This window comes from Canis lupus, chromosome 16, assembly GCF_048164855.1.
Source record: "Canis lupus baileyi chromosome 16, mCanLup2.hap1, whole genome shotgun sequence".
Lineage (NCBI taxonomy): Eukaryota > Metazoa > Chordata > Mammalia > Carnivora > Canidae > Canis > Canis lupus.
In genome coordinates, this window is record NC_132853.1 from 45,595,438 (window position 1) to 45,614,222 (window position 18,785).

Below are 18,785 nucleotides of genomic sequence, written 5' to 3' on the forward strand. Positions count from 1 at the left end.
GGCTGCAAGCATTAACGTCATGATGTGAAGGGTCATGAGATAGAACATCAGGGGACCCATGTGAGAGCAAGGAGGTGAGGTCGCAGAGAGCAGTGCATGTTTAAATACTCCCTTCCTACACACCGCAGAGCCTGGCGGGCTCGCCACCTGCCACCTCCATTCAGGCCTCTGGTTTCTGCCATAACCCCTGGACGGTGGTGGCCCCAAACTACTTGACAGCAGCCCTCAACTGAGACTGTCACTTGCCTGGGCAGCCCACCCAGGGCCATGCTTGCTTGGGGTGCTTAGACCGACCTGGAAACATTTTCTTTTTTTTCTATGCCCTCATAGGAGCCAGCCTGGGATAAGAAAGTGGGGGAAGGAAGGCATACAAATCCCTGTTTCTCTGAGCACACAATTCTGGCAGAAGACTTGGGACAGAGGGGGTTAAAACACAGTGCTTAGAAGGGACACCACCTACGGCCTCTCTCCAGCCACCAGGGCCAACTGGCCTAAGGAAAGCCCTGGAAGTCTGTCATGTTTTCACGCCCCTCCCAGACGCCCTACGACGCAGCTACCCCTAGCCCGGTGACAGCCAGCAGGGAGGGCCCTGGACACCCTGCCCTTCACCATGACCTTGGCATCTGCAGGGGTGATGGCCCTGGAGGGCAGTCAGGACTGCAAGGCGTGTCGGCAACGCCGTGGTTTCCTCTTCCCTTGTTCCTTTCCCTTTCTCTCTCTCTCTCCCTCTCTCTTTCTCTCTCTCAATATACTACACTAGAGCCTAGAGATCATAAGGCAAAACTTTAAAAATCTGGCAGACCGATGGCAGGTGACCCAGCGATTCCACCACCAGGACTGGATTCCCCAGGAAAAGTGAGGGCAGGTACTCGGACAGATCCTGCGTGCTCCTACCAGCCGTGGCGGGACGGTGGCCGTGGCCCAGCTGGCTCTCAGCGGGGGTGTGGACCAACGAAATGCGGCACATCCACACTCTGGAATGGTGTGGATGGGTTTCACCCACGAAAAGGAACCAACCACTGACACCTGCTACGACGTGGGTGAACCTTGAAAACATGACACGAGTGGAAGGCACCGGTCACAAAAGGCCACATACTGTACAATTCTGCTTATACGGATGCCCCAGATTGGTAAATCCACAGAGACGGAAAACAGGCTGGAGGCAGGGTGGGGAATGGGGAGACTCTGCTTCATGGGTGGGGATGGGGTTTCCTTTTAGGATGATGAAAATATTTTGAAACTGCATAGAGGCAGTAGCCGTACCACATTCTAAATGTTCTAGAGGCGCCGGGGTGGCTCAGTGGTTGAGCATCTGCCTTCAGCTCAGGTGGTGATCCCGGGGTCCAGGGATCGAGTCCCAAATCAGGCTCCCTGCATGGAGCCTGCTTCTCCCTCTGCTTGGAACTCTGCGTTTCTCTCTGTGTCCCTCATGAATAAATAAAAATCTTAAAAAACAATAAACGTACTGAATGTCACAGAGTCATCTGCTTTAAAGTGGTTAGTTTTATGTCATAAGAATGTCACTTCAATGAAAAAAAAAAAAAAACAAGCTATCCGAGGCTTACGGATTCAGAGACAAATGCCAGAAAAGACTCTCTCAGGTAGGAGAAAAGGCCCACAAAGCTGGGTGTCGGGTCTGCAGTCCGCAAGATGAGAAAATGCTCATTTATAACTCAGGTGGTGATGTACCAATTCATCTAATTTAACCCCAAAATAATGAGTAGACAGTAAGCAGGGGCAGATCTGTGACAGATTCTCAGGAAGTAAAGAAACAGTCCCTGTCCCCAGTGACCTTACAGTTTAGTTTCTGCACAAAAGCCTTTCTAGGTCATTTCTGCTTCACCACGAATGGTTGTGATCCCTTATGCAGCACCGTGTTACGGGTGTCAACTCATCTAACACGGCAGCCCTAGGACGTGCTGCGGTAAGCACTCCCACTATAGATGGGGAGACTGAGGCAGCACAACACACTGCCGCGCACGGAGGAGCCAAGGTCTGTACCCAGGCATTGCGCTCCACGTCGGCCCCCAGCGTTACCCAGCACAGCCAGGTTTCCATGGCAGCGTTTAAACTCAGGCCCATCCAATTCCAAATCCCATGTGGGTGCCACTTAACCACACTGCTTCCACTAGGAAGTCCAGAGTGTGTCTGGAAAGCCGAAGGGGAGGGGTTGGGGTACCCACTGCACAGCCTGTCTCGGGAGGAGACCCCCTCCAAGAGATAGAGTGAGGACTTTAAGCAGAGAGGAAACATGCCCAGTCCCTCAGACTCCGGGTAAGGGAGGGGGAGCAGGGTGCTGGCATAAGAAGAAGCTTTGAGACTTCATCCAAAGACTGGTGGGGTGGGATCCCTGGGTGGCGCAGCGGTTTGGCGCCTGCCTTTGGCCCAGGGCGCGATCCTGGAGACCCGGGATCGAATCCCACGTCGGGCTCCCGGTGCATGAAGCCTGCTTCTCCCTCTGCCTCTCTCTCTCTCTCTCTCTCTCTCTCTCTGTGACTATCATAAATAAATAAAAATTAAAAAAAAAAAAACAAAAAAAAAACCAAAGACTGGTGGGGGTCACGCACGCGCACACACGCGCGCACACACACACACACACACACATCTCCAAAATGCAGCTGGCTGTGAAATGAGAGAATTGCTAACCGGGCGTCAGAAGAGCTTCTTGAAATAACACGATAAAACACTGGTTTGATTAATTCAGGGTTGGCCCGAGAGCCTCCAATCCCAAAAAGCCTTCAAGAGAAAAACCAGGCACCTGATCATCTGGTCTCATTGGAGTCCTGCCTGGAACTAAGAGGCCACACTCAGCACCTCTGGGGTCTCTGGAGCAGGCCAGGGTTCTGGGAATTCATGTTTCTGGAAAGAAGAGTCCTCCACGGGGCTTCCTCGGGGCCAGCCACCCATCCTCAGCCCACACCTGCTGGTTCCCACAGCCTCCACCCCACAGAACTCACCCAGAAGGTAGGTTAGCTCCCTCAGGCCATCTTTCAAGGCTACAAATGGCAACGAGGGGCCATGATCCGGGAGCAGTGGCATGGCACCATGAAGTTCCAGAAGCACAGGCTTGGGCCTGCAGCCACTCTTGGAAGCAGGCTGTGGGTGCCTCCATCTGACTGAACGAGGGCGGGGAAGGTGGGTGCCCAAGCATGCGCCGCTGGGTAACAGGTGTGGGGCGAGGCCTCCCTCCAGGCCTCAGGGAGCCCAGGGGCGCTGGCTTCCCACCCCTGCCGACATTCCTTCTGGGCCCTCAGTCCCCCGGGGCTGGAAGACACACTGTTTCCCTCCCTCAATCCCTATGCACCCATTTCCCAGGCGGGGGCTTCTCCAAAGCATCCCCGCCTGCCAGACATCCTGGGGACACAGGGGTCCTGGCTGGTGCAGGCAGCCGGCAGCTCCCACTCTTCGAATTCCAAACCAGGTTCCACCTTGCAGAGCACATTGTTGCTCCCAAGACAAACATCCGTCTCTGCCCGGCCTTTTCTGTTCTCTGCCTCCCCAGATTAAGGCCCATGACCCCTCCCAGCTCACACTCCTAAATGTCCCTTGTAATAATTCTTATCACTCCCAGTTAATGCTTATCAACCCAGGCACTTTACATACACAGCATGTGTGAGCATCTCTTGCTCCGGGATTCACCCTGGGTTGAATCTGCATGTTCTGTAAGCTCTGTGCGGGCTGGCCCAGGCCTGTTGGTGTCATCTCTTTACTGCAAGACAACCAGCTGTGCAATTTGCCCGGCCCTGTGCAAGAGAAAACGAGGGAGCCCTTGCTCCAAATTTACTAAGCATTTCAAGATGGCAGTGACAGAGCTTTAAGCCAAGAGCAGGGCCCTCCTAAAGCATGGGGCCCCGTGTGGCTGCACAGGTCACACGCCCATAGAACGGCCCTGCCCACTACTACCCATTCTGTCTCAGACCCCAGTCGCCCCTGGGCCCACTGGGCTTCCCAGAGCACGAAGAGAAAGGCCCACTGGTCTTGGGCCCCAGACGTTGCTCCCATCTGGCCCATGGTTGTTTTCTCTGCCGGTCTCTGCAAGTTTATCTGGTTCTGCTTTAGATTTGTCCCTGCACACCTGTTCCTCCCCTTCCCGTCTTCCCCATCTCAGTAAATGGCACCACCTCTCACTCGATTACTCAGTCCAAAGGAGTCATCTTGATTCCTCTCTTCTCTTCCCCCTCCACAGCCAAACCATCAGCACATTCTTAATAGGACTCTACTGCCAAAGAGATCTAGAATCTATCCATTTCTCTCCGCCTACCTGCTAACATCCTAGTCCCAGCTTCTACCATCTTGCACCAAGACAAGCACCATAGTCTATATTGTCTCCCCAGAGCCATCATGTTGTAGAATTGCTGGGGATGCCATTCATGCTGTTGTCCGGCGTTGAGCAGTACACAATCTGCCCAGCTGTATGTGGCAACCCTGCTCCCCACTTCCATTCCTGCTCCCAGTTCCCCTTCCCCCTATTTTCCATGGGGCAGCCAAAGTAATCTCAAAAACTGTTTATCAGCTAACATTAATTTCTGGCTGGAAGCCCTCTAATAGGTTCTCACTACAATCTGAGTAAATCCAAAGTCATTATGGTGGTCTAGAGCCCCTCCATCAGAGCTGTCCAGCCCAGGAGCTGGAGCACACACAAAGGGCCAAATGGGCCACAGGATTTCCAAGATCGGGTTCCTCTCAGCCCCAGAGACAGCCAGATGGGGCCCCAGGCAACTGGAGTCCCCAGGGCAGTCTTACCCCAGCGGTGTGTGTGTGTCCTGTACAATTCCAGGGAAAGCAATTCTCTGAGAGCACAACATAGGAGTGGCCCTTGGGGTAGGGCACCCCTCTGGTCACCTCCAACTGCCAGGAGCCTCAGTGGAGGTCAGCCAACCACATCAGGGCTTGCTGGGGGAGCTAGTGGTAGGAACCACAGCCTTTCCATTGAGTAGCTCAACTTTAGAGGTGTTAGGACATGTGGATACGAAGACAAGATGAGCCTCGTCAGAGAAATTTAAAGCAAGAGCTATGGGAGGCAGAGTGATAGGAATGATAAACATGTAGACAAACAGCTCTGTGTGAAATCCCAGCCTCCACTCCCTCTAGTGTGAGATAAGACAGGTAACTAAATCTAGGCCTCAGTATCTACCTCTGCAAAATGAGCATAACACCCCTACTTCACCAGCTTATTTGAGGGATTCAGTGGGATGATGTGCACAAAGCATCTAGCAGAGTTCCAGGTTCTCTACCTGGATTTAAAAATTCACTATAGTCAAGGTAATCGGTGTCAGGACTCACTAAATGGTGGGGAGAGAGAACATTCTAGGTGGGTAGGAGAGCAGTGCACTGGGCACCAATGGGCGGGGTGTGGGGGAGGCGGGGCCCCCGCTGCTGTTCATACTACCCAGGCATCACATTCACTGCCGCAGGTATGTCGTCACACGTCACCTCAGCCTCAGTGTGCACAGGACCAAGCTCAGCATCCTCCCTCCAAGACCCCATGTCCACATCCCTCCCAGTAAACCTGGCTGGAGACTGAGATACTATTTTCAAGTCCTTCCACCACTTCTCACCTCTTTCAGCTCCTCCCACTCCAAACAATGTCACCCCGCAGCTATACAGCCGTTGTCCCTCACCCAGATCACTTCGGTGACCTTCTGAGATGCCAGGCTCACTCCTCCAGCCCCTGCTAGCATGCACACCAGTGGGTCAGGCCATCCCCGGACCTCAAGTCTTCAGTGACTCCCTTCTGTGTGGCCATCAAGGCCCTCCATGCTCTGGCTCAACCTACTTCTTCAACCCCCTGAGTCACTGCTGCCTAATGTGGGCTGAACTGTGTCCCCTAAAAAGACAGGTTGAAGTTCTAAGCCTACCCACCCCGGACCTGCGAATGGGACCTTATTTGGAAATAGAGTCATTGGGGATGTAATAGTCAAGGTGAGGTCATGCTGGATTGGGGTGAGTCCTCAACCTCTTCTGACTGGTGTCCTGATAAGAAGAGGAGAGAGACAGAGAGAATGCCACGAGAAGACAGAGACACACAGGGGGAAGGTGGTCACATGATGACAAAGGCATAGGATGGAGTGACACGGCCTCGAGCTGAAGAACGCCTGGGGTTCTCAGAAGTTGGAAGAGGCGAGGAAGGAAACCACCCTAGAACTTCAGGGAAAGCATGGCTCTGCCAACATCTTGAGTTCTCGCTTCCAGCCTTCCAGAAGCGTGAGAGGAGAGACGGCTGTTGTTTTAAGCCACTCTGTTTGTCCTACTTTGTCACGGCAGCTCCAGGACCCTACCCCTCCACCCTACGTAGCCCAGGAGCTCAGCCCAACAGGACTCCTGTTCCCGGAGCAGCTGGCAGCCCTTGCCCCCCCTCCCTCCCACATGTCCCACACGCACCTCTCCGACACCTCGACTCTGTGACACCTCAGCCCAGAAAGTCTGCCTCTTCCTCTTGTCCTTCCAAATTCCTACCTGTCCTTCACCAGTGAGCATCATCACTGTTTCCTCCCGCCCTTCCCCCTGCCCCCGTCCTCCAGCCAACCCCCCCAATGATGAGTCTGGACTTTGGCTTCTAGTCTGGACTTTGGCACATGAAACTTCCTGGCAGCCCTTTCTTGTCTGAAGGTAGACATTCACCTGACAATATCTGGGCTGGACCAGGCGGGCATCTTCCCCACCCACCCCTTCCACACGACTCTTAGGCTGATGCCCGCGTCCTACCCCCCACCCACCCACCCCAACATGGGCATGAGACTCTGCCGTGGGCTAAGCCGAGTAGCACAACCTCTCATCCTCAAGGATCGGGCCCACAGCCCGTGACCCAGGCAGGGCTATTCAGAATCCAACCTGGGATTTTCTTTTCTTTTCTTTTCTTTTTTTCTTTTTTTTAAGATTTTATTTATTCATGAGAGACAGAGAGAGAGGCAGAGGCATAGGCAGAGGGAGTAGCAGGCTCCCTACTGGGAGCCTGATGCGGACTCGATCCCAGGACCCCAGGATCATGCCCTGAGCTAAAGGCAGACCTCAACCACTGAGCCACCCAGGTGCCCTTCAATCTGGAATTTTCTGAACCGGACAGTGAGGAATAGCTCTCTTGTTCCCTTTGAACCGCAAGCTCTGATGTAGGGCAAGGGCCACCTCTCCCATCACATGGAGGAACCTGAAAGAATAAGCAACTGGCCCAAAAGCCCAGACACAAGACGGGGTCTCTGCAGAGTTTATTTATGAACAAAAGCTTCGCCTCTTTTGTGCTTAGGCTGGCTGAGCTGGGCTGCTGCCACTTAGAATCAGTCCTGGCTATGACGGTGTGCGTACAATAGGATAGGAGCCCAGAATATAACAGAGGACACTGTCAAGCCCTGCCCTCAAGTTGCCCAAAGCTCAATAAGGGTGGTGGAGGATCCCAATGTGTGAGAGAGCTCTGAGGACAGGAAGCAGGACAGGAAGTTCCTGGGCTCTACAAGGTGCACATACACACATGTTAAGTGCTTCTCAAAAGAAGCTACACGGAAGCGGAGACCTAAGGTATAAATAGGCATTACCTTTGTCTGTCTTATCAGAGTAAAAATAGCTGTCATTTGTCAAGTGACTCCCACCCCAATCATATTGCATATATGATTTCAAATCACGAGGATTCCCATCTTACAGGTAAGGGAGGTGAGGCAGATAGAGCTCAAGCAGCTTTCCCAAGACCACAGAGTTGGCACGGGTACAGATGCAGCTTGTCCTGCCCACGCACTGTGCCACAGGCAAGACTATAGGCCCCCGTATTGGGGAAATGACAGAGCTAGAACTTGAACGCAGGCCTGCCCAACCAAAATCCCATGCTCCTTCTACTCCCTTCACATCTGAGAGAAGGTAGCTGGAACTAGGCCAACCCAGAGGTTGGTAAGGTAAACCCAGAGGGAATTGCCTTGGGTAAGTGGCTAGTCTTGGGCTAGGGAGGTCCCGAGACTCACCCTTGGTGGTGCCAGCCCCAAGGGCCTGACTCACATCCACACAACCCATATGAGCTTGAGAGAGACACCAGAATGCCCGTCTCCCAACTAGCTTCCAGGGATGGGTGCAGAAACCAGTGTCAGAGCAGTCAACAGGTTCTCTTCTTGTGCATGAATTACAGCGGAAATCAGAATCCAAAGTTTGCCTTGGTGAGTGTGGAGGTAATCAATGCTACGAGAATTCTAATGGGCCACAGAAAAACCCTTCAGTCCGCTAAGCTTAGGGAAATTCTGTCCTCTGTAGACTGAGGCTTGTCAGTGGGTTTGGGATGCACAATTTTCTTCCCTGGCACTATGGACCCAATGTTTGCATTGAAGCCCTAACCTCTAATATGATGGCATTTGTAGGTAGGAGCTTTGGGAGGTAATCGGGTTTAGATGAGGTCAGGAGGGTGGGATCCCTATGATAGGATTAGTGTTCTTCTGACAAGAGGAAGAGACCAGAGGTCTCTCTTCCTCTCTCCCTCTCTCCTCCATGTGAGACACAGTGAGAGAAGGTGGCCATCTGCGGCCAGGAGGGTCCTCAGCAGAACTGGACCCCACTGGCACCCTGATCTTGGACTTCCTAGCCTCCAGAACTATGAAAAACAATTCCTACTGTTTAAGCCACTCATTCTATCGTATTTGTTACACTAGCCCGAGCTGACCAGTACTCCCATTGCCTAGACGCTGTCCCTGCTTGCCTGTCTTTAACGACTAGCCTGGCTGTGGGCTCCCCTGGAACACACACCACCACCCTCGGGGGAACAGTGTTAGTGCATTCCTCCAACACATGTAACCTCCAGTCCTCCCCAGACGGTGGGTCCTACGAGGACGGGGTTAGAGTTCCAAGCGCAGCCCCCAGCGGCGTGCCTTGCTGGCATGGAACCACCCCAGCAACATCTGGTGAGCGAGCAAACAAAACTTGAAGGGGTCATTTGATTGGAAAACATACATTCGTCCATTTTGCACAAAATCGCTCAAGCTGATGCTTTTTAGGGTTCAATTCTTTCCCCACCTTGGGTTAAAGCTCACACAGCTTAACGCTCAGAAACAATCTTCTCTCCTTTATTGCAAGGTCTTTGGAGAGCCCTGACCATACTCTTGCTACCTTTCCACCCGCCCCCCCCCAAAAAAAAACCTCACAACACCCCAGGCGGCCCAGTGAACTGACCTGCCCGTCACCTTTCCTCTCTCGCAGCCTCTGTCTCTGTTTGGCAGAGACTAATTAATAAGCGATAAAATGGTCTTGCTATTTGGAAAGCTTTTGTTTTCCCCCAGATCTATCTGGGCAGGCTCAGGCCAGTTCATCAACAGGGGTCCTAATTAAAGCCTGAAAATACACTGTGAAGGCAAGCTGGAAATACAGAGCCAGACATTACAGCAGCCTGTTAACAGGAAAATCGGCGCAAATGAAGACACAGCCAGACAGAAACCAAAGCAACTTGCCATCGCATAAATTACGTGTATTAGGATCGGAAAACGTCAGTGCTGGAAACGCTGCCCCAAAAGCCCTGGAGGGACATAATGTTGCGAGGTTGAGCGTGTCCAGTCTTCATTTAGGAGGAATTTAAAATAGATGATGAGGCTTTCCGTGGTAACTCTCTAAATTGCTGTGTGCCTGGAATAAAGGCTATCTTTGCTCCATTCATAATTTAAAGTCTTGGAGGCAGAAACAGGTTTTAAAAATTATTCGCTGTGGCCTTTGCATGTAGAGGGATGAAGTGGGAGGTGAGAGCTGGAGAAACACTTTGGTGGGACTCACCGAGCACAGCATGGCCTCCGTGTTGCCTTCTGTGAAATGGGAAGACCGCCAAGTTCACGCTCAGAAAGTTGTCAGGTGGGGTCATTGAGGGAACTGATAGGCAAGCCCTTTGTAAACTACATGCAAGTGTGGCAGCAAAGAGCAAACTTGATGTGTTTTTTTTTACTCCTCCATCCATCCTTTCATCCATCCATACTTCCTTCCATCCAGTCTTTCAACCATCCATCCTTCCATCTATCCATCCATCCATCCTTCCATACTTCCTTCCATCAGTCTTTCTTTTTTTTTTTTAATTTTTATTTATTTATGATAGTCACAGAGAGAGAGAGAGAGGCAGAGACACAGGCAGAGGGAGAAGCAGGCTCCATGCGCCGGGAGCCCGACGTGGGATTCGATCCCGGGTCTCCAGGATCGCGCCCTGGGCCAAAGGCAGGCGCCAAACCGCTGCGCCACCCAGGGATCCCCCCATCAGTCTTTCATTCATCCATCCATCTAGTCTTTCATTCATCCATCCATCCTTTCTTTAATCCATCCATCCTTCCATCTTTCCATCTATCCATCCATCTTTCCCTCCATCCACTCATACTCTGTTCTTTAAAAAAAAAATAAAATAAAATAAAATAAAAAGATTATCGCAGCTGAGCTTGGTATGATCCTTGGCAATTTCCCGCTTCCCCTTCCACATTCTCACTGTGGATATGAGTACATTCACACTCCAGGAAGGACACACACTAGACACAGGACAAGAAGCATGAACACATGCACACACAGGCATCCCAGTACCTCCTAGATTGGACACCTCCCCACTGCCACAACCCTGAGCCATACACTATCCTGGAGGCTCCTGCAATCTGCCCACTGCCCTCCCAGCTGCCAGCATGGGCCACCCCTGGTAAGCTGGAGCAATCGATCTCAAATGCAGGCCAATGACTTCACTCCTCAAGGCCCCCACTGCCTCCAGGACCAAGTCCAAACACTTGAGCATGCACACAAGGCCCTTCACCAGCGGCCAGGTCCATTGGCCCAGCCTCACTTCCACCTCCGTCCCAGTCACACTCAACCACTGGAATGGTCACCCTGGAAAGTAAGGGCTTCTTATTGTTTGGATTGGGATACATTCCCAGCACCTGGGAGAGTGCCTGGGGGAACCTCCAGAAATATGTGTCCAGTGAAAGGGCATTTTTGGGTCTTTGCTCAAGTTTTTCCCTCTTACTATAACATGGTTTCCTCCCCCTTCTTCTAATTCCTATTCCTCTTTAAGGTCTCAACAGTGAAGTCCTTTATCAAGTAAGTACCTCTTGGCTTCCCTCGGGAGAAATGGACTCTCTCTTCCTGCAGCCCCATAGGGCTGTCTTCAACATGCTTCTTGCTCTGGGTTCTCTCATCAAAAGGCAAGAAGCACAGCATGGACCTTTCTCATTCTTGACTGTGACCAAGGGATAAGTAACGTGCTAATTCTATCCCAGAGGCTTCAATTCTATCCATTCTATCCAGGTTATTAAAGCCCTGGGGCAGGAGGTACAGGGTTCCTGCTCATACAGCACATCTCCCTTCTGCATGCTAAAGGCTGCATGTCTTGGGGTGCCTGGGTGATACAGTCACTTGGGTATCTGACTCTTGGTCTTGGCTCAAGTCATGATCTCAGGGTTGTGATCTTGGGGTCATGGGATCAGGCCCCACATCAGGCTCTGTGTTTAGCACAGTCTGCTTGAGACTCTCCCTCTTCCTCTGCCCCTTTCCCTGTACTCAATCTAAGATTTTGCTTATTATTTATTTACTCATGAGAGACACAGAAAGAGAGGCAGAGATACAGGCAGAGGGAGAAGCAGGCTCCCTATGGTGAGCCCAATGCAGGACTTGATCCCAGGACCCTGGGATCATGACCTGAGCCAAAGGCAGATGCTCAACCACTGAGCCACCCAGGCATCCCTCATTCTCTTTCAAATGAATAAATAAATCTGCAAAGATAAATACATACATAAAAATAAAAGCTGCTTCTTTTGTCTTATTTACCACCTGGCGGAAGCCTCTTAGGGCACAGCTGGCTAGGATCTTCCAGCATTTGTCCTATGATGGGCTCTTAGCAGAGATTCCTTGTCAAATGACTCTTGTCGGGAGACTTAACAAAAATGCACAATAGCCATCAGACAGGCAATTTTGAACTTGCACTTGTGAACCAGGCTGGCACCAAGGCCTCATTGGCTAATATTTCAGCTCCTTTTCTTGAAGATTGGGTGTTATCTAGATGATTGCATTCCTGCAGGTCCCCATTCTATTACACAGAACCACATGGCTAAATCCTACAGAACCTTTCATGTAAGCTTCACCTTGGCCTGCCTGGTTGGTAGGTGGGCATTGCATGATTTTATGTCCATTGGACCTACTGACCTAAGGGCCAAGAGATAAAATCACCTGTCCTGGGATGCTGAGCAGATTTCTCTAAGCAGTGAAGATCACAGGCCAAGAGGTTTTCTCCCTCAACCCTAAGTCTGAATCACTGTACCAATCGCTTCTCAGCCTTTTGGCTAAGATCAAGTGAATCACTGTACCAGCGGATGGAGATAAAGCTGGAAGGGGACTGCATGGTGGGGAGGGAAACTTTCCCTTATCAAGATAAGCCTCACTCAGAATGTTCTTTCTACCCTAGCTCTCAGGAAGACCTCATTACCATCCCCTGCAGTTATGAATGGCAGCCTGGTTCCCAGCTTCCTTGGGATCATTGCAAAACCCCGGAGGCAGTGGGACAGCTGAGAAAACTCCGAGAGGTAACAGGATGAATGAACGTTTGCCAAAAGCCAATGCCGAGAACAGAAATCACAGAAGGTGTTTGACTGATTTGACAGATCAATTCATTCTTCACTGAGGCCCTTTCTAGAAACAGACTCAAGCCCCCGAGAGCCTCTGACCTTCCAGGGGTGAATATCGATCTTTGATTCCTAGCTAAGTCACTGCCTCTACTCAGCAGCAGCATTGACTTGACTCAGATTAGACTGGGGACTGAGAAGGGGCGGAACAGGATGGAAAGAAATCAAGGTGCAAAGGTAACGTACTTGCAAGTCAATTTGCACAAGTGAATGAGCCTACAGTGTCCTATCAACTCCCTTCTGAGCCAGCCTGGGAGTCCCTCCAAGTGGTTTAAGTTTTAGCTGATTACTAAATCCCTAGCCTTTTCACCTGAATTCTGACATTTTTATTTTCTTTGGATTATCTTATTATTCTTAAACTTTCAAATGTTCAACAGTAGCTCTCAGCTCAGATTTGCACAGCACAGTGACAAAACGCCCAGCCCACCAGGTCAAGGGCGAAAGTCAGGTTGTCGGGTGAACCTACTGACAAGTGCAAACTAGATAACCTGCCCCCACCTGCTGGAAAGCGACCAGAGTAGTAAAAATACTTCACTTCTCTCTGGCCTCAGTTTACCCCTGTGTGATAACATGATGAGATGCTCTTAGGCCTGAGCTACCATAAATGACATAGCTCTGTCATAACCCTCAAGATTGTGGGGTTTCAGGCCACGATCCCTCCTTCACCACTACATAAATGGAAGTTAAGAGGTCTGTAAAGGAACCAAAATTGAGGCACTAACAGCTCTGCCTTTCTTTCCCCAGGGAATCCTTTTGTTCTGCAACAATGACATCCGGGTCATGTTGTGAATGGGGCCCATTCCATTCATAAATTTGGCAAATCACATCTACCATAACCAAATGGGGAAGAAGAAAAATCCACACTAATGGTGTGTGCTGGCAAGAAATGTTATGGAGACACTTAAATGTTGCCTTGGGGACTTGGTCTAGCACTGAACAGACTCAAGCAGATCCCAAGAGGACAAATGGCTTGATCTTGATTTCCTCACCTCATCTCTTCTGAAAGAAGAGAAACATGGGTGGTGGCCAGAATTAACCGGAGTGATGCCCAGAGCCTGGAACCTCACATAGGCACAGGACGGGTTAGCTATTATCACAACTGTCACATTTGATTCAAATACAGATGTTGGCTCAGTGTGGATGGTCCACATCTAGATTAACAGGGATTTGTCTCTGGAACCCACTCCTCCTTCCACGATTTACCGTTTAAATCTTTCATTATGCAGAGTAGCCAATTCACATCAACAATTCAAATGGATATTATTTCTAAGACCAATACCAAAAATAACCATAGCTCACATATATCTGTGTCTATCATGAGCCAGGCTCTGTGCTAATTGCCTGCATGGATGACTTAATCTAATCCCCACAACATCCTATGAGACGGGTGCTACCACTGTCCCCAAGGAATGATGTAAGTTGTCCAGAGTCACATAGATGGAAAGTAGTAGAGCTGGGATTTGAACCTGAGACCAACTTCTTAAGCAGGATATTTAGTCTTCAAAGCAACAATCGTTCATCAAGCACCTGCCACATTGCAGATGATGTTAGGAGCAGAGCTAAAGACCTATGCGGGATAGCTAATTGTTCTGGGTTGACTAGCATCTCCCCCAAATTTCACGTCAACCCAGAACCTGGGAATATGACCTCATTTGGAAATAGGACTTTGCAGATGTAATCAAGTTGCAATGAGGTCATAGTGGATTAGGATGGGCCCGAAAGCCAGTGACGGCAGCCTTATGAGAAGAAGGGGATTTAGACACACACACACAGGGTGAGCCCCATGGAACAGTGGAGGCAGACAACGGAGTGATGCATCCACAGGCCCAGGAGGCCAAGGACCGCCTGCAGCCACCAGAAACAAGAGGGGCAGGGCACCGATTCTGCCTCGGAGCTTCCAGAAGTTTCCAACCCTGCCGACATCTTGATTCAGGACTTCTAGCCTCCTGACCTGTGAGAGGATTAATGTGAGTTGCTTTAAGCCACACAGTATATAGTCATTTGTTGTGAGAGTCTTAGGAAACAATACCCTAATAAAAAAGAGACAATAAAAAAACAAAGACACTTTCTCAAGTCACCCAGAGACCCTGTTTGGCAACCAGTTCTCGTCTGAAAGTCATGGTTCCCCACTGGCCGTGAGTAGGCAGGGGGAGAAGCCAGCGATGAATCAACCCGTGGCCTCACAGGAAGCCTGCTTTCCTGTCAACAAAGCACAGAGAGAAGAGCCGCTGCCGACATGGGGCCAGAGGGCCAGCCGCCTGGCCCCTGTCACAGGCTCAAATGGAGAGAACATTTTCATAAAGGGAGGAAGAAATAGGAGAGCCCACCAAACGGTGCTTGCATCTGCATACGAGGTGCTGTTTCTGCACAGGATGAGAGGGTGGGGACAGCCGTAAGGGGAAGGTCCAGGCCCCAGAAATCTCGGTTTAAATAATGGGCCAGATACTTCCCCACGAACCCACTTGACACTAAAAGCAGAAGTTCTTAAGCATTTGGCAATCCTGTTCCCTTTGAGGATTTAGTAAATGCAATGGATTAAATCTCTCCCGGGGGAGGGGGTGGGAATCCAACATGCAAAATTGGATTGACATGTCAAGGTATCTTGACCTAAAGCCCATTCACTGATAAACAGTGACTTATCAACTGCCTACTGGGTGCCAGGCACAATGCTCTGTGCTAGGAATACAAGAGGGGAAGAAGAGACCAGGCATTTTTCCTCCTGAAGACCAGGGCTAGAAGGGAGTTGTAGGATTTTCCTGTGGCTGCCAGAGCAAATTAGCACTAGAGGCTTCAAATGACAGAAATGTCATTTTCCCAAGGGTCTGGAGGCTGGAAGTCTGAAATCAAGATGTCAGTAGGCTTGGTTCCTTCTGGAGGCTCAGAGAGAGAATCTGTCCCACGCCTCTCTCCTGGCGTCTTGCGGTTGCCAGCGATCCTTGGCATTCTCAGCCTGCGGACACATCACTGCGTTCCCTGCCTCTGCCTTAGGTCACCTCCTCTGAGTGTCTCTCTGCATTCTTCTCTCTTCTTATATGGGCACAGTGGTCATTGGATTTAGGACCCACTCTCCATGGAGGGTGGTATCATTAAGATCCATAACTAAGGGGCGCCTGGGTGGCTCAGTTGATGAAGTGTCTGCCTTTGGTTCAGGTCATGATCCTGAGGTCCTGGGATGGAGCCCTGCATCGGGTTCCCTGCTTAATTGGGAGTCTGTTTCTCTCTCCCACACCCCCCACTTGTGCTCTGTCTCAAATAAATACATAAATCTTCAAAAAAATCCATAACTAAATACTAAAAACAGGAAACAAGTCCCTGTTTCCAAACGAGGTCATATTCTGAGTTTCCAGGTGGGCATGAATTGGGGGGGGAGCATCCTATCCAACCTGACACAGGGGGTGAGGTGGTTACACAATCACCATGAAAAGCAGCAAGGGGGTTAGCAGAGAACCCCAGCAGGGAACCCAGGCAGCATCCCCGGAAGCTTTCCCGGGGACCTCAAGAGGCACTAGGGTCCCAGGTGGTGAGTAGGAACTGACCAAGCAGGGATGCCTGGGGGGCTCAGTGGCTCAGAGCATCTGCCTTTGGCTCAGGGTGTGATCCCGGGGTCCTGGGATCAAGTCCCACACAGGCTCCCCATGGGGAGTCTGCTTCTCCCTCTGCCTATGTCTCAGCCTCTCTCTGCGTCTCTCATGAATAAATAAAAGCAAATCTTAAGAAAGAAAGAGGGAAGGAAAGGAAGGAAGGAAGGAAGGAAGGAAGGAAGGAAGGAAGGAAGGAAGGAAGGAAGGAAGGAAGGAAGGAAGGAAGGAAGAAACTGATGCATCATTGGAAGTAGAAAGTGCCCCTGGAAGACGGAGGCCCATACGGGAGACCCAGACAGAGGCAACAAGTGAAGGTGGGGGGTGGGGGGTGGGGGTGGGGGTGGAGACGCGGGTTGAGTACCAATGTGGAGGAGGGGCTGGTCTTGGAAGCTGCTGTCCAGAGCTTGGTTTGCATCCCTAGGGCCACAAAATGCCACTGAAACATTGGAATGGAGGAGTGTTCTAGAACTTTCAGTTTGGCCAAGGTGAGGAGGACGGACTCGAGTGGGTGAGACCAGATGCAGGGACCCCGAGACTCTATCACCAGGGAAGCCCCAGGCTGGAGGCTACAAGTGGCTGAAGTACTGCAGTGATGCCCCACGTGGTGTCCCAACCAGCTAGCCGGACCGATCCCCACCCCACTGGACGGAGGCACAGGACACAGCACAGGTGGGAATCTGAGCTAGACCAGCAGCTGGACTGGCGTCAGCGTGAGATGCCTACCCAGCAGGCTAAACACTCATACATGTTCTCTTTCCGAGCGGGAAGGGGGCTTATGAACCTCCAGACCCGCTCGGATGCACAGGCCCTTCCCTGGATGGTGTGCCCTTCCATGGAGCAGTAAGTCCCATCCGCTCACAGACAAGTCCTCTTACCTTTGTGGGCCTCGCTGACTCAGTGGCTCTTCAAAGGTCATCTGCTCCCCTGAACTGGCCCCAGGCTGGGTTCCACGGCCTACCTTGCAGACTCCCAAAACTCCCTGATGCGGGCTCATGTGCTCAGTTGTAGTTCCTACTTTCCTTTTAACTCATCCCCTCACACAGATGTTAAGTACCAGAGGGATCTTGTTCACCTCCGTATTCCCAGCTCCTAGCACATGCACCCACGCACACGCGCACACATCCCTAATGTTATCAGATGGATGAATGGATGGATTTCTTCAAGATGCTGTACTAGTTTCAAACAGAATTAATCAATTAACTAAATCAGCACGGACCCATCAATTGTTCTTTAAGTGCTTTCCGCTGCCCTCTCCCGCAGGGAGCCAGACATCCACAGAGATGCTGGCTTGGCACCCTCAAGACTCACCTCATTCCTTCTGCAGCCATCTTATCAAGGTTGGCGGTGTCCTTCGTTTCTGCCCAGTTTGCTCCCAGGTCACCCCACCCCATGTCATCTGCCAAAATGATCACGAAATTTGGCTTCTGGCCTCTTGTTTCCCCACTGGGGCAAAAATCCACAAGGGGATAAAGGCATCCCAAGAAAGTCACCCCCAGGAACAGAACCTTCAGAAAAAGCCAGCCCATGGTGAGAAGGGGAGGGTAATAACTGTCTGGAGTGACGATGGGCCACAGCTAAAGATTTTTCCGGGAGCTTCCCCCTGTTTCCCTTTCAGGGCAGGGGGTCCCTGGAGGGCAGGGGGTCCCTGGAGAGCAGTGGTGGAGTTTGCAAGAAGATACAGGTGGTGGTGGTCGTCGTGTTGGTGGTGGTGCCTGTAAGGATGGTCAGGCTACAGAAATGAGGCCCGCACCTGGAATCCTAATTCAGGAGAGTCAGGACACTTGCAACCTCGAATGTGGTTGCCCCACTGCAGCTCCGAGGGAGAGGACGGCGGTGTGCCGGCATCAGACAACGGTGACAACAAATGCTCTTTGGCCACTTCGTGAACAAGCCTTCTGTGCTCAGGGATGTTAGGGCTGGAGCATGAGCGGCGCATCTGTTCGGGACTCCAGCTGGAGAGTGCGGGATTAAGTTCTCACATCTGCAGAACACCTGGACGTTCTAGAAGCCGCAGTCAGCCTCGAATGAGTTTCTCAGCTCCAGATGGTTGAGGGCTTCATGTTTCTGTAAGGTTTCCTGAAAGAACAGAAATTGACAAGAAAACAGAGTTGAAACTGCCGGTGCAGCTGTGTTTTACTCAGTAGCTTAGGAAATAATCTCTTTCCCATGCCAACAGATGTTTTCCTTCTTAGTTAAATATGTAGCTGGCTCATCAGTTTCTCCACCTGAGGAATCGTGATGATAATAATATTTGCAATGGGCCTATAATCACAGGGTTGGGAGCGCCAGTAGGGATGAGGTCTCTCAACCCGCTCACTATATGGGTGAGGACACTGAGACCTCATGCCCTGGAAGGGGCAAGGGCCAGCATCCAACTCGGCAAAATCCCGGTTCTCCCCCCACTCCCACACCACCAGGCTTCTCTGATTCACAAGAAGTCCCCAAATGAATTGTGACCTTATCAAATCCATTGAAAATTCTAGAAGAAAGATTGAGACCTTTGTTACCAAGACATGATTCTAACAGTCATGCTGTCAATTAATATTTCTGTATAAAATTATTGATGGAAATTAATTTGAGAAAAAAAGAAACGTAAAGAAAATTAATGGTATAA

General features: G+C 50.9%; 1 protein-coding gene across 10 annotated transcripts in view; it reads right to left on the reverse strand.

Moving 5' to 3' along the window:
* Positions 1-18,785, reverse strand: part of ARSG (arylsulfatase G) — a 109,083-nt gene that overhangs the window by 48,723 nt on the left and 41,575 nt on the right. For all 10 annotated transcript variants that reach the window (XR_012009136.1, XR_012009138.1, XR_012009137.1 and 7 more), the window contains exon 2: positions 17,480-18,247. Coding sequence is in view for 5 of the 10 variants with exons in the window: in XM_072781039.1 (XP_072637140.1) it covers positions 17,480-17,697 (218 nt within the window). In the remaining 5 variants the exon portion in view is untranslated. The remainder of the gene's footprint in view (positions 1-17,479; positions 18,248-18,785) is intronic.